General features: G+C 37.8%; 2 protein-coding genes across 2 annotated transcripts; one reads left to right on the forward strand and one right to left on the reverse strand.

The window, feature by feature from the left end:
* The first annotated feature begins 908 nt into the window (after positions 1–908).
* Positions 909–6,726, forward strand: cdo1 (cysteine dioxygenase, type I). The gene is made up of 5 exons (XM_044375451.1): positions 909–1,167; positions 2,423–2,500; positions 3,497–3,654; positions 4,254–4,423; positions 5,706–6,726. The coding sequence occupies exons 1-5, from the start codon at positions 998–1,000 to the stop codon at positions 5,736–5,738; spliced, it is 609 nt and encodes a 202-aa protein (XP_044231386.1). The 5' UTR covers positions 909–997; the 3' UTR covers positions 5,739–6,726.
* On the reverse strand, positions 6,567–25,618 carry cep78 (centrosomal protein 78). Its single transcript, XM_044375439.1, has 16 exons — positions 25,338–25,618; positions 23,795–24,058; positions 23,452–23,627; positions 22,906–22,978; positions 22,676–22,779; positions 22,305–22,479; positions 22,088–22,201; positions 21,649–21,713; positions 21,398–21,497; positions 20,160–20,277; positions 19,800–19,842; positions 19,431–19,580; positions 19,214–19,291; positions 17,130–17,311; positions 15,767–15,935; positions 6,567–12,650 (listed from the first exon to the last, which is right to left on the reverse strand). Exons 2-16 carry the CDS (start codon positions 24,054–24,056, stop codon positions 12,027–12,029), a joined length of 2,433 nt encoding a protein of 810 aa, XP_044231374.1. The 5' UTR covers positions 24,057–24,058; positions 25,338–25,618; the 3' UTR covers positions 6,567–12,026.
* Positions 25,619–25,873: the final 255 nt, after the last annotated feature.

The raw sequence follows: 25,873 nt of genomic DNA on the forward strand, positions 1-25,873 counted from the left end.
ATATAGCAATTCCTCAGGGGTTTTACATATGGATTTTCATATCATAACATTATTTATATGAGTACTTTTCCACCAGTGCTCTCTCACACCCACAAAACTTGTCTTTAACAGATGAACTATCATCTGATTTTTGGCACCGAATAATCTTGTTTTGTTTGGCAATATTCTTATGTGAGCTGACAGATAGGAACAATTATGCATCATCGATGCATCAATTTCACTTTCACATTCTGTTTTTCCTCCTTTCACATATTTTAATGAGTATTTTAGTCCCTTTGAATGTTCTCATACTCATACTCTACTACGTAAACTACTTTGTACAGTTATTCTGTCATGCATTGCAATTGTTCTGTCATAATCTCTTGATTTAATGCGAACAAAACAGGGGGATTAAAGTTCTAAAAACAAGATCTTGTGTTTCCCAAAACACTCAACCCTTTTCCCCCGACGTGTTCCTTTTCCCGTGCCAACTTTGTTTGTGAGCCTCTGCTCCGCACACACCTTGGACTGTCTGTTGATGTTGTTGAGTTTGTGAGGAGAGGGCTCACAAAGAGAGGCTGGGCTGCTATTGTTGGAGGCATGCCTCAGTGAGAAAAAGAAAGGGGGAAAGGGAGGTTGTGTTTGTGACAACGTGGTGGAATTGGACTAGAGGATTAGTCCAAGTTCTTAATGTGTGAAAATGGATTGATGTCTGGATTAAAACATGCAGAATAAAATTATGAAAAATAAATATTCTCTATAGAGTAAGTGTGGTGAAAGTGCAGGCATGCATTTTTGCTATATTACATCTTGTGCTCACCATAATAGTTTATTTAAATAAGACTAAGTGCTGTGGGCGTTTACCTCTTCCTATAATGGTACAGTCCATCACCAGCTCCCCCCAAATTACTGCGCTGGCCTATAAAAAGTAAATGACTGTGCAAAGTTGGACAGAGAGAAACTTGTTGTAACTAAATATCAATATCGTGAAAAAAGTAACCTTCACTGCAACATAGAGATGGAGCATACCGAGGTGATGAAGCCAGAAACTCTGGATGACCTGGTTCAAATCCTGCTAAAAATCTTCGAGAGTGACTGCATCAATGTTGAGGAGGTCCAGAATATCATGGAATCATATGAGAGCAAACCTCAGGAATGGCAGAAATATGCAAAGTTTGACCAGTACAGGTAAAGCCGTGAATTTCTTACTCTGCTGCTAACTACTCACATATTACTCATTTATTGTGCTGATGCACTTTGCACTCCTGCTCTGTCGCCTAATCTGTCACTTTGGCCTAGTGTGTTTTATATAGTCAACATTTCTTTTTCCATTTATACTTAGTTTTTTATATTGAGTCTGCTTTTACCTTTTATTGTAAGACACCTTTTCTTTCTTTTCTTTCTGTAGGAAGATTTACAGATTAGATTATTTATTTGCAAATGATTGAATGCGTTAATTAGATTAATGCTATCAGTTCTTAAAAATGTTAATCTTTTTAATATTATCGCCCTTGTAATTGAATGAAAATCAGCCCTTGTTTTCCTTTCGTTACACCCAATTTGAATAAAAGAAATGCATGATTGATCCTGACTGTTTTTAAACGCCAGGTACACCGAGCTGATACTCTCATTTCAAATAGTTTATTTGCAATGTTCATCTTTGCAAAATCTACCAAATATGGCTGTGTTCAAGTAAAAAAAAAAAAAAATCAAAAGCTGCAGAGTCCCAGTGTTTTGATGAGAGAGGGCTCAGTTGAAGGGAGGGCGGGTGAGTGGATCATCCAATCAACACTGAGAACTGATACACACCCGCTGATTACTGCAGAGGTTAAGCTTGTGGTGTGACTGTCTGTCGCCCACCAGGGAGCTTCAACTGCGTCCAAAATATTTGGAGACTGACGGAACCTCTCGGCTCAGAAAAACGTGCCGAGTATCGACAATATTCCAGACCAAGCCAGGATGCAGGCTGGGCCATGCCCTGAACTGCAGGCTGCAGATTTTTTTTTGATTTTTTAAATTTTTTTTTAAAGTTGTCAGTGGAGATGACAGATTTATAAAATAAAATTGCCTTCCCTCCCCATCAATGTTATTTAACAATTGGCAGTAAAATATAAGTTATTGTGCAACAGGCTGAGTGGAAAAAGAGGCGTATTCATGATTTTAATGAACATATATGCCCAACAGTCATTCATATTGTGTTTTTTGTAGTTACCCCTTAACAGTGGTTGAAGCAAAGTTCAGATTTAGGATTCTGTCTTATTCTTGTCTAAATGTACGCACAGTTTTCATTTTCAGGGACTTTGCAGCTTCACATTTTGTGACTTTAAGTTCTCCTTGGGACTCCTTTGACACCTTTTAGTTTACAGCTGCAAGGATACATAATTCTCTGTTTCTCTTTGCACATGTAATCATGTAATCATGTAATGCATGTCATCTTTTGCAGATACACAAGGAACTTGATTCACGAAGGGAATGGGAAGTTCAACCTCATGATTCTGTGCTGGGGAGAAGGCCACGGCAGGTGAGATGTTAAAACGCAAAGCCTAAGATAAGTGAACATGCAAAACAGGAGATTATCAAATGGTCTTTTGCACATTTTTATTTCACGTCGAGAAGATCTCTTAGATCACCGCAGCAGTGTGATTTTAAATCTATTGAAACTGTTGCATTAAACCTCTTAACATAAGTTTTCCTTCGGTCACGCGTTCACCAGTCGTGTTGCCAGCCTACGACTTTATCTGACAATTATAGTGTCAAGTTAATACAGATAAGAGAGTCCAATGTTCTACAGACAGACAGAGAGGTTATGTAAATAGACATTATTTGTTTGATGATACATATTTCATGTCAGCAAAAGTCACATGAACACCTGTCATTTGCTGAAGTCTATATCAAAATGGTATGATAGGTCTATATATGATTACATATTGACTAGAAGTTGGCACTAGCATAAGAAAAACTGTCTCACAAGTGTTTTACCACATCCCTACTACAGTACTATTACGTACCTACTATATACTGTTCTCAGGAAATTGTAGCAATAGGCATGTGGTTTGACCATCATTATTAAGCAATGGTTGGTTTTCTTGAATGCTCTAGCCATTTCTAGAAATGTTTCACACAAAAAATGCTGTTCTAGCACTAAAACAACTACATTTGGTGCCAAGTCATCCCTGCCGCAGTAGTAGAGATGTGGTAAGATTAATGGTTAACAAACATGGCTGTTGCAATGATAAGACCATAACATGTTACGCATAAGTCATGGCTTATTTCTTATGAAATTATGTCATGCATAAAAATCTGGAATATGCCAGTCTGGATGAAAAGTCATTTAGCCGACATCGACGATGCAGAGTTTCCAAAAACACAACCTCTCAAGAACACAAAAACTGTCTCACCTTTACATTGAAACCCTGATACTTTTGACAGGAAAGCTTTTCAAGTCTGCTTCTGACCTGAGGGTCAGGAAAAGGCCAGAATCTGACACTGTATGTTTGTGTTTTTTAACACTTTGCAGTAGTATCCACGACCACACAGACTCCCACTGTTTCATGAAGATGCTGCAGGGTCAGCTGAAGGAGACGCTGTTCGAGTGGCCAGACAATAAATCGCAGGGAGATATGGTCCAGAAGTCACAGAGAATTCTCCAGGAAAACGAGGTCGCTTACATAAATGGTGAGAAACCTGACTTTGTGTGGGTGGTTTCTTTACTTTTTTTAATTCGAGTTTACCCTTCTTCAATATTGACACCACTTCTATTAATACTTGTTTATTTGTGTGCACAGGCGATCTGTTAAACTTGTTCTTAATCCAGTGATACATGAACATTGTTGTGTCAGTGTAGCTAAAACGTCCATGTTGTGTTCAGTACAACAGAACAAACATCCTTCACATGTTCTGTCCTACAAGAGATATGCTCATGAGACGTATCTCTCTCCTGACTGGAGACATGACCGGCTCCAGTCAGGAGTAATATATGCACAATAATACCAAAGTTTCCAGTCTGCATTTATGTAACATCTAAGGCTTGCAGGAGTCACACTCAGTTTTAATTTTACAATCAATACTGTAGGATTCAGGTCTGCTCCAACATCTCTGCTGACTAAGTATTTTCCTAAAGCCAAGTGGAGCCCTGGAGCAGTGTTTGTTTTCAGTTGTTGGTGACAGCACTGCCAATAACTGCCTGTGACTGCTGTGAGCCCCATTTCACAGCATTCCAGTGGCATGTTGTTTGTTCATGTGTGTGTGTGCGTGTGTGTGTGTGCATATTTTAGACTCCATTGGCCTGCATCGTGTGGAAAATGGCAGCCACACAGAGGGCGCAGTCAGTTTGCACCTGTACAGTCCACCTTTCCAGACCTGCCAGACCTTTGACCAGCGCACGGGGCACAGGAACACCGTTAAGATGACCTTCTGGAGCAAATACGGAGAGAAGACTTCAATTGTAAGGGACTTTATATGCACTTCTACCATTCAATCATAAGATATCAAGCCCAGTTAAGCATATTATCGTTTATTTTAATGGACAGTTAGTCAAAGGAAATTTACACGATTAAGGATATGAAGAAAGGCTTGGTCTGATCCATGTGTGATTAGTGTGTAATATAACAATATGCACAGTACAGGTACAAAAACCTTTCTTAGCAATAACATTGCCTGTAAGACACAAACAGGATAAAGTAATGTCACTATAGATGTTAGCTACAACAAGTTTCTCTCTTGTAGAGGATAAGTTATAAAGTTCATAAATGTACTGTAGAAGCCATAATTTTTGATCTTTATATACTGTGTATATCGTATCAGAGTATGGAAGACAAATTTGGACAGAAATGCATATTGTGAAAGCAGACTTTTTAGTCATATAAGCAAAATATAAGTATACACCTGTTAATTTAGCCATTTTACATATCACCACGCTTGAAAGATCAGTACAAACAGTTAGTTGAACACACAGACTGCTTGTCCCCCTCTCCCCCCCAAATTTATTACCTTATGAGCAGGAAGTTGAAAGTTTTTATATTGTCTAGTTACTCTCATTAAACACAGTCTATGAGCAATTAAAGCAGCACCCCATGAAGACTGATGGCGTTAAATAGAAAGTTTCCATGTGATATCCATTAAAGCTCTTTCCATTCGCTGCTGTTTTAACAGAATTGTTGCTTTAGCAGGCAAAAAATGTTACTTAATAAACACGTGAGAACAGTTTTTTATGTTCAGGCAGATGAGAATCAAATTATTTGCTGTTAAGTGTCATTTATAATGTGCGAGTGTTTTAAAAATCACAATCCAAAGTGCTGCACAGAAAAGAATGAATTACAGACAAAAGGTTAAACAAGGGCATCTAGAGTGTGGGACAGCTGTCTGCTTCGGCCACCTTGCCAGCAACAGCCTTATCTGAAATCAGCAAGTTGTATAACCTTCCCCTGACCATAACACCATCAATTTAGTGCATTAGATTGCAACACCAAATGAGAAAGATAAGATAGGAGGAGTACATGAGTGTGAGAACACAATGAACTTAACTCATCATGCGTCCCTAATTCTCAATAATTGTTGTGGTCTTGGGTTGTTTTTTGGATGTATGATAGAGATAGATTACAAAAAACTTGATTAAGTCTAAGACTCTGTATAATCCTGATTTAGCTTTGGGAAGGACTTGCATAAAAGACTGTACAGATGCATGTAATTAAATGACCTTTTTCTGTTTTTCACTCTTTTTGCCACAGTCAGAGACCACAGTCTCACAAGAGAACAACTAATGGTCACCAAAGGAGGCTCTGGATGATGAAGACAGTTGCATTTAAAATGACAATGTTGTGAAATTGATTCAAGGGAAACTGCTGGGGAAGCGAAATGTGGACCTACTATGACTAAGCAACCCATTTAAAATCAGGAGCGGGCTGGTTCAAAAGGACAACCCAGTAATTAGAATGGCTTTATAGCTGCCCAGTGTGAGCTTGGCAAATACTGATGAGCACAGGACGAATGCATGAATAGGCTTGGACATGGATTGAATCTGCCTTTTGTTTGCTAGGCCAGAGGAGACCCTTTTCCAATAACAACATTCCTGTCTATCCATGACCTGTGTAGCCACACTTTTGTAAAAGTTATGGCCCATAGTCGAAGAGTACAGCTTTAGCATTTCAGAGGGAGAATATTGCTCTTATAGTGTTTCTCTTAAATTTTATATCTCACGAAAAGGAAAACAGTTCTGCAATCATCAGTTTTGTTCTAAATGGAGCACTTTTATACCTGTATTTACTGTCAATTTATACCACTCAAAATAGTCTTAACACCTGTTGAAAATGTTATGAAATGTAACATTGTTTGTACAGTCTAATTAAAAAGAAAAAAGTTGCCATTTGCATTTGGAAAAATATGTAAAGCTTTAGAGTTGTGTTGTTTTTAAAAGTGCGATGCTTGTAATTTATTTGCAGTGTTCTGTTCATCGAGTGTTTAAATCAACAAGCTACCGTGTTACGCCTAAATGTATACATACTCAAGTTTTGACCAAGAGAGTCTTGAGGACTATTTTGTATTATTAGCAGACAATATGTTTAGATAAAACTCATACTTTTTTCTCAGGATTTTGGCATGTTTTAATTGTAGCTGTATTTATATAGTATGTAGTTCTCCAGCATAGCACCTGTCATAGCACTGCCAATTCATGCATGATTTCTGTGATACAGTAAATGATAAATCTGAACATAACTGTAGACCATTAAACACCATTACCCTTTCACAGAACGTCATTTTGTGTTGTCTTCATTTTCTCAGTCTTACATTTTTCACACTGGTAAATTTTTTTGTCTCAAATATGTATGCTACAAGCACAAAAACACAAAAACATAGTTTGTGTGGTAAACCCTGGCCACCAATACTTGGGTGTCAGAAACCAAGTGAAAAAAGCTTACATTTGTTAGTGTCAATACTTCTTACAGATATATAGAGAATTTTGGCTGGAAACACCCTAATGGCTCATTAATGGACATATAAGAGTACTAAGCATATCACAGTAATTGAGGAACTGCAGTAATATATTAACACAAACTACATCTGGCACCAACCTGGCAAGCAAACAAATGTGTACATTGCAATCTGTACTTTGGTTTGAAGGAAATATTGATTGGTCATTACCTTGACCAATAAATAGATTATGAGATTAATGGTGCACTGATAACAGTATTAAGTACTAGACATCAATGTTTGCACACAATTGGTGGGCAAACAAATGAGTAATCTCTGTCACATTGTCTATCTATTAGTGAATGAAAACGTGTGTACGTGCGAACCTCCATGCGAACCTCCATGCGAACCTCCACTACTCCATTGAACAATTAATATGTAATATTGGCAGCTATATTGGCAATAAATATTGATATTAACCTTGTCCTCTGTGTCAGTTGCATATATACAGCTAGGCTGTTACAAACTTGGTCAATGAGCAGATAAGAGAGTAGGTAACAGTGTACGAGCAAAGATGCAAGTTCATCCATGCCTTTATTTTGTATTTTAGAAGGGTCCACTGTATAAGCTTGTGGCTTCTGGGCCTCTCCAATTACATTTTTGGGATTTTTAAATGAGCTTGAATATGCAAAAACAGCTAAATTAAAGAGGAAGCCTGCATAAATATGCTTTTGTGTGGCGTTTGAAATGTAAATTCTCTACCCTGTAAGTCACTGTTTCCCATCAGCTTCCTTTTTAGTGACATGTTCTCTGAGCTCCAGCTTCTTTTTCACTCAGTGGCAAAAATCAACAGTTAGGTCAAACAACAGATGTACGTCATTGGATACATTTCATCATTATTTGCCTTTGCTGAAAGGACATGGTGTATTGGGGAGGTGAGTTTGTTAAATAAATATCCTCAGGTTTTCTCTGTACCAGGTCAACCATGGGATGGCCTACAGACTGTTATGTAATAACAAAGTGACAGCCTTGATTGCCCCAGCGAGGCACCTGTTTTATAAGAGGACATGATTACTATGTGCCAGGCTAGGTGGAAGCCTATCCAGAAAACTTTTATCTTCTTCTGATGGTAAATTCTGATATCTAGCTCATGAATTTAGCAATCACAGTGCATTCAACAACAACAGGCTATCGAAAGGTTAATCATTCAATAAAACAACACTGCATATAGGACAGTGTCAGAACATTGCTGAGTGTTGTTTTATCCAAGGGAGTGACAGGAAGTTGTTGAGTTTCCTGTATTTAAATGTGGTCTGCTTTAAGATTTCGCAATCCTTCTTACAACTTCCATACTAAAACCATCACTTTATGTATGAGACTTTGGAACGGCGGACTCTAAAGGGACATACAGCTGCCATCTTTGTCAAAATGGGGAGTGACAGGCCCTAAAATGTATGTAAGAAAGCAGCATCATTGGTGCTCTGCTAGATGAACTACTTTTTTGTCTTCATGTATCATAGAGTGATCTGAAACTCATAAACCATCTTGCACCAGCTTACAAGGGTTGCCCCCTGGCTTAGAAATATTTAGTCAGTTGCTCAATTTTATGTTTCCAGTGATACAACTGCCATGAGCAAATACAATTTTCATCTGTGAGTGATCTTATCCTTTTAATTATTTGCACATTTTTGACCAATGTCCATGCAGTTCACTGCCCTAATCATTTGGCGCCATTGGGACTCTCATACAGATCAGATGTAGCCAGACCTCTATTAAATACTCACAGTATTCATATCACTAATATAACTCGCCTGTACTGTGTATGATCCTTCTCAAGTTGCATTTTTGTGTTGTTTTCCATGTGGTGGTTCCTAGATTTTTTTCCATTTCATTGTCTCATCCTGATATGTAACTCATATGGAGTTTGAATTCACTAACTGTAAATCACTTTGCACAAAAAATATGCAAAGAGAAAGAAATATCATTTTGTCAGTGTAGATTTTGACCTTGGTGGTATTTCTTGCTGGCCCAGATAGAAGAAGGCGCAACAATAGTTTGCTTGATTTTTTCCCCCCCCTGAAATAGTTGGAACTGCGTCAGTTTTCATGTGGTGTTTCTTTTGTTTTTGTCAGTTTTGTCACACTGTCTCCAACTTAGTTTTTTCTTATCGTTCCCTCTTCTTCACCACTAACACACCCCTCTCTGTTAACACCACTACAGTAGTCTCCATATCTGTAGATCAGCTTTAGTTACAGTAACGATCGTAAAACATGACTGCAATTTTCACACTTTTTCCCCCTAACCTTTTACTTTGTTCTGGCCGTGCTCGGATTGAAAGTGCAAAGTAGAGTTTGAGACTGTGTCCTGTAATGATAACAATAAGCCTGTTGTTGTAGAATCACCGAAAGAAGCGGAAGAGCTTTGATAATTTACTTATCAAAGTGGTCTCAGGACATTGATAGTGCAACACTTGTTCATACAGCAAACAGTACATGCGCTGCATTATCAACATGTTTGGCATGACGGCCCATTGTTTTATTACATGAGTGATAAAGCCTTTGCTCTTTAACTTCAGGACCTTTTAGCTTTTCATTTTCTACTATTATTAACAATCTATTCACATAATTCAACATAATACAATATAATTCAATTTTTCAAATATTTCCATTTGTGTTTCTTTCTAAAATGATGAATCAATCCAACTTTAATATTGAAGGGTCAGTTCACCCGTAAAAACTAAACTGAACTGACTGTGTACACACTGACCTTCACAAGTGTCTGAGTCATTCATCACACAGGGAGTTGGGAAATTGAAGCATCACCTAAATATTTCCTAAATGCTGTGAGGCTGGAAAAATGTTAATAGCACCACACCTCAGAGAGGCACACAGATGATATTGTCACTGGGCTGGGTTTCCTCCTTTCTTATCACTCTTAAGTTCTGTTTTGACAGTGAATATTTTTTATGTTCCACTTTCATATTGAATTGACATTTTCTCTTATTCTGTTCTTATTGCTGTAAGTAGCACAGGAGCAACCACAATTTAAAGCATGACTGTGCAACTCCTTTACTGGTAAACACTAAAACACTGTGTAACAGTATCACAAGAGAAGTTAGGAAGTAAAAAATAATAATAAGCAAGATAAAGATATAAAGTGTGCTAACATCAGCTAACATTGACCACCATTAGCTATTAGTCATACCCGACCAAGTGAGGCTGCAGCAGCAAAACCTCTGAGTGTACTGAATTGAGAAAGAGTACATCTGTTTGCTGATTAATGGATTTTTCATCTGTAACAGGGTGAGAGTGCTATTTTTATTTCAAAAAAATACATATCTCGCTTTAAATTGAATACATGTATAAAAAGCATTATCCCTTTATTAATTATTATTATACTGCGATGAGCTAAACTATACTACAAAATTTGAGAATAGCTCTTTAAACTGAATTTATGGTATCCAAATGTTTTAATATCTAAACTCAAAAAAACCCATAACTGCTACAGTCAAGGTCAGGTCCCAGCTTGCTTAAGCAACTGTGAATAAACCAGTGTTTCATATCATGATGCCCTCAAATATCACCAGCAGCTGTCACACATTGTCCATGGACCATACAGTCCAACCCTGGCTGATGTACGCTCACATGCACAAACAACAGCTAAGAAACTGTTTGCACTTCTAAAGTAATTCTTGTTCTTCCCATTTCACACATACTTTACCTTCCCAAGTTTTTCATAATCTCACAAGTAGCAGTTGTACAGAAGAGAGATGTGACAAATTAAGCATTTCTATCTGAGGCTATTTTTGTAATACTTCCAAGAAATAAAATAAAATAAAAGATATTTGCAAAACAGGTGTCAGAGATGACGTCAAGAGGACTAAAAACATCTGATTACTCATAAATGAGAGCACATATGGCCTTCTTGTCACCACTGTAGAGAGCTGTCCTCTTGGCTTTCACTTGTGTCTGGGATTCAATTGTAATGGAAAACATGCATACTCCAACAGAACACTATGTCCTACTCTAACTCACAAAAATCATACTTTGGTCCCATTGATTTGGCACACAGCACCAAAAAGAACATCAACAAGAAGAAAAACAGATTTAGGGTCCTACAAAAAGCTGCTGATTCTAGAGGCTAGTACACACAGGTCCAAAAGGTATCCTGGCACAATTTCACCAACTGAAATGATAATGCAGTCCAAACATTTCTGACATTGGAGTTGCATTAGTCAACTTTTTGAACTCAACATTTACAAGTTGAGAAACACAGGGTGAAACTATTATTCAGTTTATTATAAAGTATCCAATTTAGAGCAATCCAGGCTGTTCTAAAAACAAAAATTGTCAAATTCAACAGCATTTAAGATCTTGTAAAAAAAAAAAAAAAAGTCAGATGAAATATCTAACAAACACTCTACATTAGCATTTACTTTTACAAGTGAAAATGTTGTATAAAAAACATAAATAGAGTAACATTACATATGAAACAAGCAATGAAAGGTCCCATTAAATGGCTCTGAGATTGTATTTTTCTTCAGAGGTTTGATGCACTGCCACTTGAAACAGGATTACATCTGGACAACCTTGATTTGAGGATTTGGACTGAAACTTGATTTAGGCTGGGTCGGCTTGGCCACTCAAATATCTACTATCACACTTTACCCAATAAAACTTTTACTCAACCCTCCAAGTGCAAATCTTATCAGTAAAAACTCCCTTTTCTTTCTTTTTTTTTAACAAGAAATTGGTACCTTTAAATACAAAAAATATATACAGTATTGTATTGCATTCTTTTTGGCATATATGTCTGAAAGTGGAAACTGAAATTTAAATTTCATAGGACCTTCAACTTTACAGCACCTCTGCTTTGGCTTAAATGTTACAAGCCTTTTAATACACTTCTCATGCTTTTCCCTAAAATTAAAAAAACTAAGATGAAGACATGAGGGTTCTGGTTTTATATCTTCCAAAGATTTTAAAATAAATCTATCCTTTAAAAAAGAGGTACAAAATAATGCATCCATTTATGGCTCATGTCATTCCGTAAACGGAACAACAAACTAACTGAAATTACGTTAAGGGAAAGGCAATGCGAACAGACACCGAGAGACTTCTCATATGTCTCTGGTCAGCTGGTCAGAAGGATTCATTATCTGACTGCCCTCCCAGACTGCCCAGAGATCTGATCTGCTTCAGAGTCTGCCTCCCAGGATAGGCTTTCCCCTGTGACCCTTCTGAACCCGACTGACCCACGGTCACAAGCCTCCCCAATCCCCTGTTCATTGATCCCGCTGATGCCACAGACTCTGCCTTGTCACTTATAATGTCACTCACACTTGACCTTACGGACAATCCACCATGAGACCCGTTACTGTGTGAAGCATCACTGTGAGCATAGCTGTTGTTGAAGCTATATCCATGGGAACCGTTGCTATGACGGGAATTGCTGCGGTAAGAGTTGTTGTTGCTTTTGAGGTGGCTTGGTTGAGTCTGAAAAGTCTTACCCAGGGAAACCCTGTCAAAGGATTTTTGGCTACGAAAACTGCGCTCAGAGCCCGAGTCACGCTCGGTATCAGGTATTGAAAAATGACCTGGTTCCTGCTCTGCCCCGACTCCAGGGTCTACTGCAGATCCAGTGGCTGGATTGAAGGTCACATCTAGCAGCCTATCTTCATGCACAGACTCCCTGACAGAGGATGGAGATCTAAGAGTGGTGGTGTCAGCAAGGCCACCTGGGCGAGCAGGCAGGACACTAGTTACCTAAAAGACAGAAAATAGAGGATTGATGAGGTAATCTGAGTAACAGACAAATTGTGAAAGGATCAAGTTATTAATGTTACAGCCAATGGATGAGAAACATTTAGAAGCATCACCGGTGGTGTAAGAAGTTTTCAGATCCTTTACTCAAGTAAAAGTAGCAATACTAGACTGTAAAAATACTCCATTACAAGCAAAAAGGCCTGAACTTATAATTTCACTTAAGCAGAAGTACATAAGCTCCTAAACAGTTTTGCACTAACTCAGCATATAATTGATTTGACTCACCAGCATGGCAATACTCTAGAATTAGTGATAACAACTGGGATAAAAAACGACAATGTTTCAGTAACTGAATAACCTCTCTCTCACCATCATTGTGTACTCTTTGATGCCGAGATAACCTTAACTAGAACTAAAAGGGAACTTGCAGTTCAAAAGAGGCTTTTAGGTGACAAAGCTGAAGCTAAATTAACTGATCATTGAAGCCGCACAGTCATGACTGCTCTCTAAATGACATGGCAGAAAATCTCAATGGTGCACCGTCATTTGTGTTAAACACTGTTGTGCCACTAAAAGTCGAAAAGAGGTCGACCAACAGAATCTCCCCATTGTTAAACAATAATAGTGTTAATGAGATCAAGAGAAACTGTAGAGCAGCTGAGAGAAAATGGAGGAAAACTAAACTCACAGTTCACAGTGATATATACAAAGAAGCGACAACTGCCTACAACAAAGCTATATGCGTGGCAAGAAAGGAGTAATTCTCTAAAATCATTACAGAGAACGCTGGGAACTCTAGAGTACTGTTCTCCACTATTGACCAGCTGCTCAACACTGCCCCCACCCCTCCAGTCTTCCAATAGCAAAGTGTGAGGAACTCGCACTGTTTTTCAACAACAAAATAACCTCAATTAGAACCAGTATTGTTGCTGGTGCAAACACAGATGATCTCAGCAAACGCTGTGATGTAACCATGGGAAGATTTACATGTATCACATTGAGTGAGCTTTCCAAAACTGTCACTGAGTGTAACTCCTCCACCTCATGCATTGATCCTGTACCTACTGCATTTTTTAAGTGGGTGTTTAACAGTGTCTCAAGTCATGTCCTGAACATTATGAATACATCTCTTAGAACAGACATCTTCCCAGATGCCTTCAAAACAACTGTTGTGAAACCTTTATCATAGAAACCAAACCTAAATGGTAATGCACTGACTAACTACAGACAGATATCCGACCTTCCCTTCATCGGGAAGATACTTGAAAAGATAGTTTCAGTCCAAATAACATACCACAGCACTGAAACTGCGCTCACCAAGATAATCAGCAACCTCAGACTGAACTATGATGAGATTAAGGTTTCAATTCTTATCCTTTTAGACCTAAATGCAGCACTTGACACGATTTACCATGATATCCTAATCAATAATCTTGAAAAGTGGGTTAGTTTTTCCTACTGTGGGTTAAAAACATTGGTTCAAAACATACAAACAAAGGGAGAAAGTTTTATGCCAGCCTTGGAGATCATGTGTCTGAGAATTATGAAACCTGCTATGGGGTTGCACAAGGGAGCTGACTTGGTCTATTATTATTCTCACTGTACATGCTGCCACTTGGTGACATTATCAGAGAGCATAATGTTTCCATAGTTATGCCGATGATACACAATTGTACATATCCGCAGAACCAAATGATGTTGCAGCTATTAACTCCATCATCAACTATCTAGTCGCAATAAATAAATGGATGAGCAACAATTTCTTAAAATCTCAAAACAAAAAGAGAAATGCTATTTCATAATCTGAGGAAATTAACTCCCTGGATTAAATCTGAGGTCACAAGTCTTGGTGTTATCTTAGAATCAGATTTAAGCCTCAGTTCACACATCAACAAGGTGATGAAAACATAATTTTTTCACCTTAGACACATAGCAAAAGCACAACCATTTATAAATCAAAAAGATGCTGAGAAATTAATTCATGCCTTCATCTCAAGCCAACTAGACTACTACAATGCTCTTGCTTGGCTATTAACCAGAACCAAAAAGAGAGAGCACATTAGTCCATTTTTAGCTGCTCTGGACTGGCTTCCTGTAACATTTAGAGTTGATTTTAAGGTCCTCCTCCTTATATACAAAGCCCTAAACGGGGAAGGACCAAGCTATATTGCCAAATCCCATGTAATCCCATGTTAGCTACTTGCCCTCAGGAACACTGTGATCATCTGCTGCTGGTTTATCTGAGATTCCCACCAACAGTCGAAAGAAGATATGTGACACAGCTTTTGTCAATTACGCCCCCAAACTATGGAATACACTGCCGATAGATATCAGGGCAGCCAGCTCACTAGATACTTTCAAAAGAAAGCTTAAAACCTGTCTCTTTACCCGAGAATTTAAATAGCTTTGCACTTGCTCTCTGCTGCACTGTTTAGTGCCCAGTCAGCTTTGCACTTATGCTCTACTGCGCTTCTTTTAAAATGTTATATTTTACACATTCTACGTATTCTATGCTTTAACTTGTTATCATATTTTATTCTTTGATTATTATTCAGTATGCATAAAGTGTTTGTTTCACTTTATCAAGTTTTATTTTTATTTTATTTTCCATCTTATGTTACATCAAGTTTTTTTTACATGCTTTTATGTTCTTTTATGTCCTTAACATGTAAAGCACTTGGTGCGTGTAATTTCTTTTGTTGTAAAGCAGTTTGAGCTGCATTTTTGTATGAAAGGTGCTATACAAATAAAGTTATTATTATGATCATTATTATTATTATAAGTAGTAGTTGAAAATACTATTTATGAAAAGTAAAAGTATTTGTTATGGAAAACGGTATGTATGTATTCATTATATACATTAGTGGATTATTAGCTATTACTGATGCTTTCATATGTAAATTACATCTTATTGCTGTAGTTGGTTGAGATATTGCTAATTTGATGACTGGTGGGTAGTTTATAGCAAATATTTTATAATTTGATCACATGACATTGACTCAGTGCTCCTATGTTTTACAGCTACCATGCTACAAACTACAGGCAAACATTTAACATATTCACATAACACCTGCCATTTGCAAACATTTCCCAAATATTGCTTTGCAAATTCTTACCAAAGACGAAGCATCAGTCTTTCCCTGAACACCCCGATAATCTCCTCCACTTCTAGCCAGGGATGCTGCATCATCCGGATATGGTCCTATTGTAGACGAGAGCTGTGGTCTTCCCAGAGAGTGGAAATCTGACTTGTCAATTCCAGCCATCGAAGCTAGCTGACCTAGGCTATAAAACAGAAAAGAAATCCATGAAAACTTAAGTAGGGTTGGCATTTCATGCACTACTGAAATGTATGCCGAAATTGAGATATTGAAATGGTGAACTTTAACTAATACTGTATTACATACAAGTTCCCCTTTCCAACGCAAATGTAAATAAAATGCCACTTAGGTAACACATCCATGGAGATGAAGTAACTTGAATATGTAATTAAATGATATTAGTTGCAATGGTAATCAGCATCCATAGCAACAGGTGTCTCTGGATGTGGGGTGAATACAGTCTAGTGCTTATGGCTTTTTCATACGGTTATATACCAGTATTATAAAGCAATATTTTACTAATCTAATGATTTTCTATAATATGGACCATGTATGTGGGTAAATAAGGATAAGAAGCAACCTTGCCTCCTTCAACATCATGTCAGTCAACAGTGGAAAAAGAAGTGCAACAGAGTACAGATGAACACTGCAAGGATGCTGGTTTGACTCTTTCCACTGACTAAAAAGATAAAATAGTGTTGAACATGGAGAAGGAGTGAGCTGCTAAAAGGTGAGTCCACTTTCATCAAAAAAAACCCAAAACCTGTCAGAGTGAAAAAGGCTTTGGTTTTGTCATTGCAGAATGTCATTAAATGAAGCTTTACAACATTGATGCAAGGTCAAAATGATAGCAGTTAGACAAAACCCATGTTCAAGAACGTTTCGATTGCACCTAATGGCCCTACTTTCACAACAGCTCAGCACCCTTTAATGGTCCTTGAATATAAATTAAGGAAACAATAAAAGAAATAAAATAAAAACACAAATAAATAAAACAACGGCATATCAAAAGCAAATTGGTGGTTCTGTCACACTGAAACTCATCCTGTCAGAATGAAACTCTTTTGAACTGTCCTCAGTACAAGGTTACCAAGCAATGGGTCAACAGGACGAAAACAAGCAGACTTGAATAAATAACGGGAAACCCAACCCTAACCCTAACTCAGAACGAAACAGAAATCTAACACAATCTAACAAAGCCAATTTCCAAAGAGGAGTTTCCAACATCTTATTGACCATCAGATACCATCAGAAAGATTTACAGTTGACCTTTGTTTACACTTCAATGGCCAGAGACACAGAATGAAACCGAAAGTACCCAGAACCAAACTGGTGCCAAGAACAAACTGTTACCCTGGCTTATTTTTAGACAACCTACCCAGCATCCTTGAGCAGATCCAGAAAAGCATGGAACTTGGTGAATGAGCTTTCAATGCTCTCCAGAACTGCCTCATCTTCAAGAGCACTGAGAGCAGGTGGTGCTGATGCAGAGCCAGTGGCTGCAAGCGCCTCTGACAGGGAGAGGTTGTTGTCACGAAGACGGGCATTTTCCAACTCATACTGAATAGAAATAAGAAAAAAAGACAAAATAAAAGTTAATCTTGAAGCCAGTTTCCGATCTCTTAACTTAAAAAAGCAAATAAATAATCGTGAAATATTAGACCACTGAGCCAAACGTTCTTCTTAAGACGATATTGCGATGACTTAGACAACAGGAAAGGTATTGATGCTTGTGAGTAGTTATGTGCCAAAATGAAAATTTAATCTTTTTAATAGAATTTTATCTTGATATTTAATAGAATAATGCATATTTTCAAACATTTTTAAACATACTATACTTGCATCATCAGGGTTCGACATTAAGGCTTGTCCGCTTATCCGGGACAAGTGGATTTTCTTGTAGGGCAAGTGGAAGAGAAATTTACTTTCCCTAACAGACAAGTTAAAAGTCATAAACAAACAAACAAACACATTTAAAACAATGTGTGTCTTCACGTGGTGTTTCCCCTAACATTGCCTGACCTGCCGCCCTTCCTGAAAGAAACAAAAACAAATGTTACTTGTACTAGCAGGATTGCGGGATGCATTAGGCTTGCACGTGTTCATATGCGTGTTGCAGAGATTGTATATGGTGTTCAGTAATCAGGTCTATAGTGGAGGCTAAATGCATGTAAATGCTGTTTAGCCACCTTTCAAATTCAGAAATAGCATTTACGCAAACTTTCCATGACTTCACAGCTGTTGCCTCAGACTGGCTTCCTAGCACAGTTTCTGTTGTTACTACAAAAGCTCTTCAGTGAAGCTAAGTGAAGTTTTTAAATTAGTGTTGTATTAACTGTCCAGTGCTGCTGCTTTACATTACAGTAACATTAATGTAGCTTGATAGTTTGACTGCTGATGCATTACCACTGTGTGTTGTTTGTCCAGAATTAACACCATACAAGTTAAAGTTAAAGTTTTAAAGTTTTGCTTCATGCTCTGTCAGACTTTTAAAAAGAAAGGCTTTTTACATTTTCAGGAATTAGGAGAGAGGAGACAGAAGTGAGGAAAAAACTGGTAAGGTCTGACTTCCACCTGTATCTAGATAAATTACTGTTCTGGTAAATATTTTTAAAAGCATCATCTGTTATCCAAATGTAAACTAAAGGACATCCTACCAAACAAAAGTCAAACCACAAGATTAAAACCTGCTATAAAAGCTAGTAATACTATATAGCAGCTCTCTTAACATGATTTTTTAAGCTGTTAAAAGGTTGTTGACCTCGACCACTGTTATAAACACGGCACTAAAAATGACACACTTTACTTGGAAACACAAAATGTTGATTCATCATAAATCTGACTGATTCATCTATAAGTCAAACTGTTGTAAATTTGGCTTTAAGTTTGAACAAATTAATTCCCCAGAAGTCAGACGCGTCTATGACAACACTGTTGACACCACGTATCCGTATCCATGACACGCCCGCCCTGCGACAAAACTACAAGTTCCTTCCAACCCCCCTGAAAAAATCCTAGTATAAACACTGTCAATCATCATTATTAAATGTCAGAAGGATGACCAATGATTGATTTATAGAGCTCATATTGAAACAGACTTGACAAATGAAAAGATCATTAACAGGGAAGTAACGGCTTTTATAAAATTCATAAATTGAATCATTTATATGTTGACACTGTTTGGATGCTTTCAACTGTTTGTTCATCTGAATTCTGCATTCGCAAACAAAATGAAAAAAGTAAATTATTGTCATTTTTACCCAGACAACTGACTTTTGTACCTGGACAAGTGAAAGATAAATTTCCTTGTTTGAAAGACAAGTGCCTCAAAAAGTTAATGTCGAGCCCTGCTGATGTCTTAAAAGTCAAATTTAAATCACCATGTATTTTTAAAGCTGTTATGCTGTACCGACAGTTTTCAGCAGACAAAAACAGATTAAGTTAAATATAAAGTATCATGACCTCTATGAGTCGAGACTCCGCTTTCAGTCTGGCTCTGCGCTCCTCTGCCAGCCTCAGGCGACACTCCTTTAGCTCCATCTGCAGGGCGTGCACAAGAACACACACAAACACACGGAAAGGATTGAATTGCTACAGCGGAAACTGATTTAGTCCCAAACTTTGCCATTGAGGAAAAAACAAAATATTGAAGTTCCAGTTTGGCCCTGATGTGACTGACCTGCATACGTTCAAACTGCCGTCCAGTGATCCTGTCCTGGTGATCGAGAGAAGATGGTTGCTGCTCCACTTCTACCACCACTTCTTCTTCCTCCTCCTCCTCCTCTCCCTCTGAATCTGACTCCACAGTAATCTTCACAGTAGCTGCACCCTAATGGAATCAGATAAAAGAGACAAATAGTGTTTTCATTTAACATTTTTTAGCACAATTTTACTGTTCTTGTCAGGGATCTGAGAATTCTGATTCTACTGCAGACAGTCATTGGCAAATCCATAAACAATCTAAAACAAACCAAATACATACTTCACCCAGATAATGCTGCTGAGTTTTTTACAGTAATACTCTATGCATAAACAAAAGAACCCTTACCTGAAAGCTTTGGTCTATCACAGTAACTCCGGGAGGCAGACCTCTGCAACAAAAGCATCCAACATGTTAGTCTTAGTGTCACTAAATGGCATGATAGGAATGGCATGATGGAAATGGTAAGAATTTTGTCTCAATGCCTCAGATTTAGTCTTGATGCCATTCCAGGATCTGTTGTGGCCTATAGATGTACTTACAGGATGATATGATAATATGGATAGCAGTACTATAATTGTTGATACACCATAGCACGTAGCCAAAAGGTTGTATACACTGGGCAAGCTGCATAGTGATGATCTATTTTACAAATGGAATACTGTGTCAACTTTTTTAACTAAATTGATTAAGCTACAATCTACTTACCTCTGACGTCCAGCACGCGCAGCAGCACGCCATGGCACATATCTGCTACGGGAATAGGGCTTCTGATGCTGAGCAACACCTGAGCTCCGCCCTGCAGAAGAGGTTCCTTTTCGAGGGGCTGCACCAGAAAGAGAGCAATTTCAAGAACTGACAATCAAAGAAGAATGAGCTTTAAGCTACAGGGAGGTTTTTCTCTTGAAGCAATGCTGATCAAGCTCTCTGTTGTTGAACAGCGATACACGGTAACATGTATGCAAAGCCTTATTCTTTGTCATGCATAGATATTGTCATTCCTCGTAATGGTAATTGGAAGACAGTTGCATGAATTATGGGTTATAAGGGAGTGCTATTCAGTGCCTATACATGAGGTGCTTTGCATCTAAAAAAGCAGGTTCTAAATATCACATGCACGAGAGAATAAAGACACTTAGACACTTAATGGCACTTAGTCTTTTGCTTGTGATAGTAACCACAAGGTAACAAAAAAGGGAGTATAAGAAAGACTTGGCTTTGGTGTCGTCAGGCATATACAGATATACAGGATTTTGTCAAAAATAAATGTTACGCATTGCCTGAAAACATTTTAAATATGTTATTAAAGATGCCTGACGAATATCAAGCCCTTACATTCAAGACCATTTCAAACTGTCTGGAGTAACAAAGGGAGGACAGGATGAATTAAATCCTTACCATTTCTCCAAACGACTTAAAAGCCAAAAGGTGAGAAGTCAGAAATAAGTTATATGAGCATGAAATAATAGATGCCATCTCAAAGAGATTCACTCCTGCATAGGCTGGAGAGTTTTCAACTTTTTCCTGTGTATTTCCATTATTGGCCGTTTACGGGCTGTCAACAGATTTGACTGCAAGGTTTGGGGTGCTAAACTAAATATATGAGCGGCAAGTCTGAAATTGTGTGATATAAACAACTTAAACAGTTTATGTTAGTGTGGAAAAGTGAATATTTTTAATCAGTTTATAGCCACAATACTAAATCTTCTCATAAACCAGATTAAGTGTTGAGATTGCCATTGTTGTGATCCTTGATCATATTTATTTATTAATTTATGTATTTATTTATTCATTTATTAATTATAGGCTTTTAGAGTTTGTACCACAAATATTTGTGGTATGTTTGGTCTAACTAAGGATACAAGGACCATAACTGTATGAAATCACAGAGAGGTGCCTATAGTAAATGTAGCATTGTGAGAGACAATACAAATGTATACAAATACCTATCCTTAAAGCTTTTCCTTTGACTGTACTGAGAAGTGGTTGCCTCTTAGGACCAGAAGCTTTCTGTGGCTCTGTGGCATCAGGCTTGATCCAGCAGTACTGCAGTACATCATAAGGAAGATACAGGCCATTAAAAACATGGGTACAGCTTCGTATTAAATATGAAACCTGCATGCAAATACCCCACTCATTCATTTAGAATAATATTTTTCTTAGACTTTGAATGACGACATTAGCTCCAGACACTCACCTCTGGTGACTGTCCATCAGCATTCATCAGTACTTTCTCTAATATTGTTTTAATTAGGACCTTGTCTATAAAGGGAAAAAAAACATTTAGCATAGAAATGATTTTCCAGAGATTTATGTTTTCATTTTAAAAGATGTTTCTGGAGCTGCTGCACCACCATCTACAATTTGTTATGACTTTAATATCACTTGTGAACAGATGCCCCACATGCATTTTGAAGTGTGCCATGTAACAGAGCAATTATAGTATGAATGTGTAGTAATTTTTCCAGTATGTAAGCACTACATACTCAAAATCTGATTAGAATGAGTATGCAATTGGGACACAGCTAAAACAAAATTGTGCTAGCTGTCTCTGGAGGCTACAATGTTTGTTACAACCTATTCAGTGTGAAAAAATATTTTAAAAAGTTATGAGTTTGGTTGTGGTTGCTTCTTACCAACTAATGGGTTACTACGGATATCCAGTACACAGAGAGTAGAATTCGTTTTCAAGGCTTCCAGCAAACGACGAGACCCTTCATTGGAAAGACCACACTTCTGCAGGTCCACAGCTGTTCAACAAGCCACAAAAAAAGAAATAAACAAACTAAGCAAAACTCCTACAAAACAAACACAAACTCTAGTCTTTGTCTCATTATATTTCTACCTACTAACCTTTAACCCAAAGGTCCTCTGCCAGTTCATTTGCAAGAGCAGCAGCACCTCTGTCCCCAATCAAAGTGTTACGGTTCAGGGTGACGCGGCGGAGACCTGCCATTCCCTCAAATTGTGGTTGTCGATACCTCAGAGACTCTGCCCATGCAGTACCATGCCTCTGCATTCCCTGATGCTGAAAAGAAATTAATTGCATTAATTATTACAATATTATACAAAGATGAAATGTGTTTTTTTTTAATTCATGTATTCTTCAAAATAGGATCGGAGTTTGCAATTAATGTTTAAATACATACCACTAGATGGAGACAATCAACAACACATTAAAAAATATTATGCCAGCAGTAAAGTCTTGAAATGAGATATTACACCTTGATGATGTTGGCCATGTGCTCTGCCCCTCTCCACGTGAGACTGCATCCTGTAAAATCTACTGTCCTGATGCTTGTAGAGTACTTAACACTTTGGCAAATGACTGAAAAATATAAAAATGGCAGTTAAAAAGACAAGAAGCTTATATAGAGTAAAATCTTACTGAGCAAATTGAAGCAAAGTGATGTCTTCCAGCATGATAAAAAAAAAAAAATGTGTATAAACATACCCTCTAAGCCCTCATCAGTGATTGGACAGTTCGCCAAGGATAAGTTTTCCAAGGAAAAACTTTTTGCCAAACCCTGGAATGGAACACATATAGCTAATCATTTTCAGTTTTTAACAGAACTGAAACATATAGCTAAATATAAAATTTTATTAAACAGAGAGAGCAGCTGTTTGAAGCAATTTTCACCCAGATTTTCTGTCTCAGCATATCCAAAAATTATGTTTCCTGCTCTAAGAGGACAGTGTTCATTGTAGTTTACAGTACAAGGTTTTTTGCAACACTTACAGCTCAGAATTTGCTTCCAGTAACAGAGAGTGAAGAGAAAAGTGAGGAGTAAATTCAAATTCACAGTTTGCAAAGGCAATGGTATTTTAAAAAAAAATATTCATTAGGATTTTTTGAATGTTTCAAATCCCATTTTCACCTGTTTTCAATTATCAAAATGTACCCTTTATTAAAAAAAAATGAAAAGAGAAAATAATGAGTGGGCAGAACACAATAAAGTGGAAAGCAATGCCATCTCCCGCCATCTCAGTCTGTTGTTACCTTTGTCAAGGTGATGAGGTCCCTTTCTCTCAGTGGAAGTCCATTAAGCTGCAGAGTCTTGAGGTTGGGAGAAACTGTCAGACACTCTCTCAGGGCCTTGCACAACTTAAATGTCATGTCCTTAGAGCGGATGGCTGGGATCTTCTTCCTTAAGCTAGATTTATAGTACCTTCTATCTGAAATTGGTGATATGATTGATGTTTATTTGCAAGATTGGTTAGTCATTCACAGTTTTAATTAAGCTTTCCTTGTACATGTTTCAATATCATAGGTAAATAAAGAGGAGATAAACTTTTTTTCTCCTCTCTGTCATTTGATGTACCCAGTTTGTTTTCTGCCTTACCTGCATCTCCAGAACCAAGGCTAGCTTGGTATGTACTACTTATTGCAATGTGGTGCAGGTGTTTGTTGATGGAGATAGAGTTGAGAATGGGTGGCCAGTCTGTCAGTTTGACCCTGTCTCCATTAAAATCCAGCATCTCTTTGTCAAGGTTCATTTTGACAGCGGGGAGAGGGACTGATTCCTGTCTGGCACAAGCAAAGTCATAGCATGCCATGAAGTCGTGGGCACCCCGCCGCCGCATCTGAGCACTGTCCTGGACCATCTCTGAGCAAGGAACATATATACAAATATGTAAGTCATTCAGTGCTCTTATTATGCAAATTAATATACAATGAATAGGACTATAAGCACAAGAGTGTCTCTACTCTACAGTGGTGGAAAGTAACTAAGTACATTAAGTACAATTTGGAGGTACTTGTATTACAATTTCCTGAGTATTTCCATTTTATGCTATTTTATACTTCCACTCCACTACATTTCAGAGGTAAAATTGTACTATCTACTCCACTACATTTACTTGACAGCTTGAGTTAGTTTTCAGATGAAGATTTGACAGAATGGATAATATAACAAGTTTCTAAAATTCAACACATGGATTAAACCAGTGGTTTCCAACCTTTCTGGTGTCTTACAAAGAACAGTTTGTAGTGGGGGTCACATTTCAGACATCTATGAGTTGTTAACAGCTCCACCAAATAGTGATTTTTCCCTCTAAACTTCTCACATGGTTGAAAGTCAATAAATGTTCAAATAATCCAATATTTCACCAAAAATCAAACATCAGAGAAAAAGTTCAGAATCAGAAAACAGATTTGTGTATCAGAACGTTTTTCTTCTTTCTTTTCACATCAATCATCTCATGACCCCTCAGATTTATCTGGTGACCCTTTGGAGGGCCCGATACCTAGGTTGGGAACCACTGAGCTAAACTAGCTAACTGTATATGAAGATCAAACTAGCTCCACCTCCAGCAGCGACAACAGTAACATGCTACTTACACACTGAATCTCCAGTATTAATAATCTAATGATGCAATATAACGTTACAATCATATATCAGTCAGAGGGAAGAAATGGGTACTTTTACTTTACTATTGTGAGTACATGTTGCTACTTTTACTTAAGTAGGATTTTTCATGCAGGACTTTTAACGTTACTTGTAATTAAGTATTTTTACATTGCTGCATTGCCACTTTTACTTAATTAAGTTAAAGAATCTGAATACTTCTTCCACTACTGCTACTCAACTGGCAGTAACTTAACTCACCTGGCACCTGGACGCTAAACCTTACAGTAGCCTTACTTAAAATTACTTAAAACCTCAAAAGAGTTTAGACGGCTGGCACTGAATAGAAACTACGTGGGAGAGACAGACGCAGTCCATCGTTAGCTGTTGTTCAGCCAGCGGCGTTAGCAAGCTAGCTAAGCTCCTAGCAACCGTTGGTAGTGAGGGGGGGAGTCACAGGAGTTAACGGTCATGTGTCAAGCTGCACTTTCATGCAGTATAACAGCACACTTAATACAACTCAGTGAATATAATATACCTTCAACATCTGATTGAAGACTTTATCGTCGTGGCACTGCTCTCTAGGTATCCTTTGACCACTGTCTGACAACTTCTGCGGTATGTTATTGTTGTTGAGAGTGTGAGCGCTCAAAAGTGGCGCTGTTGTCCCAGCGAAGGCTCGACTTGCCTTCTTCTCTTCCACACGCCGTGTTCTCTGTGACTCCAACTGGGCTTGCCGCCACCTATCGCAGCGGAGACATGGATGCAATTACCTGATATCATAGCGGGCTTTGAGTAGAGTCAACCCACCATCTACTACGAAGACTATCTATCTACACAGTGGTCTATCGTCTTGTGTGAGTCTATATACAGTATTTAAAATCACAGAAATGTATTTATGAACAGTGCATTACTTAGAATTAATTTGATGGATAAATACAGTATCTTAAAAAGAACCAAAAAATGGGGGGCCAGATTGCAACAGCCTTCAGTAGAATCATATCCTCATGATATAGCTATTACTCCATCATCCTCATTATTTATAACATGTACTACATTCATATCATGTACTAA

This window comes from Thunnus albacares, chromosome 2, assembly GCF_914725855.1.
Source record: "Thunnus albacares chromosome 2, fThuAlb1.1, whole genome shotgun sequence".
In the NCBI taxonomy this organism is placed as follows: domain Eukaryota; kingdom Metazoa; phylum Chordata; class Actinopteri; order Scombriformes; family Scombridae; genus Thunnus; species Thunnus albacares.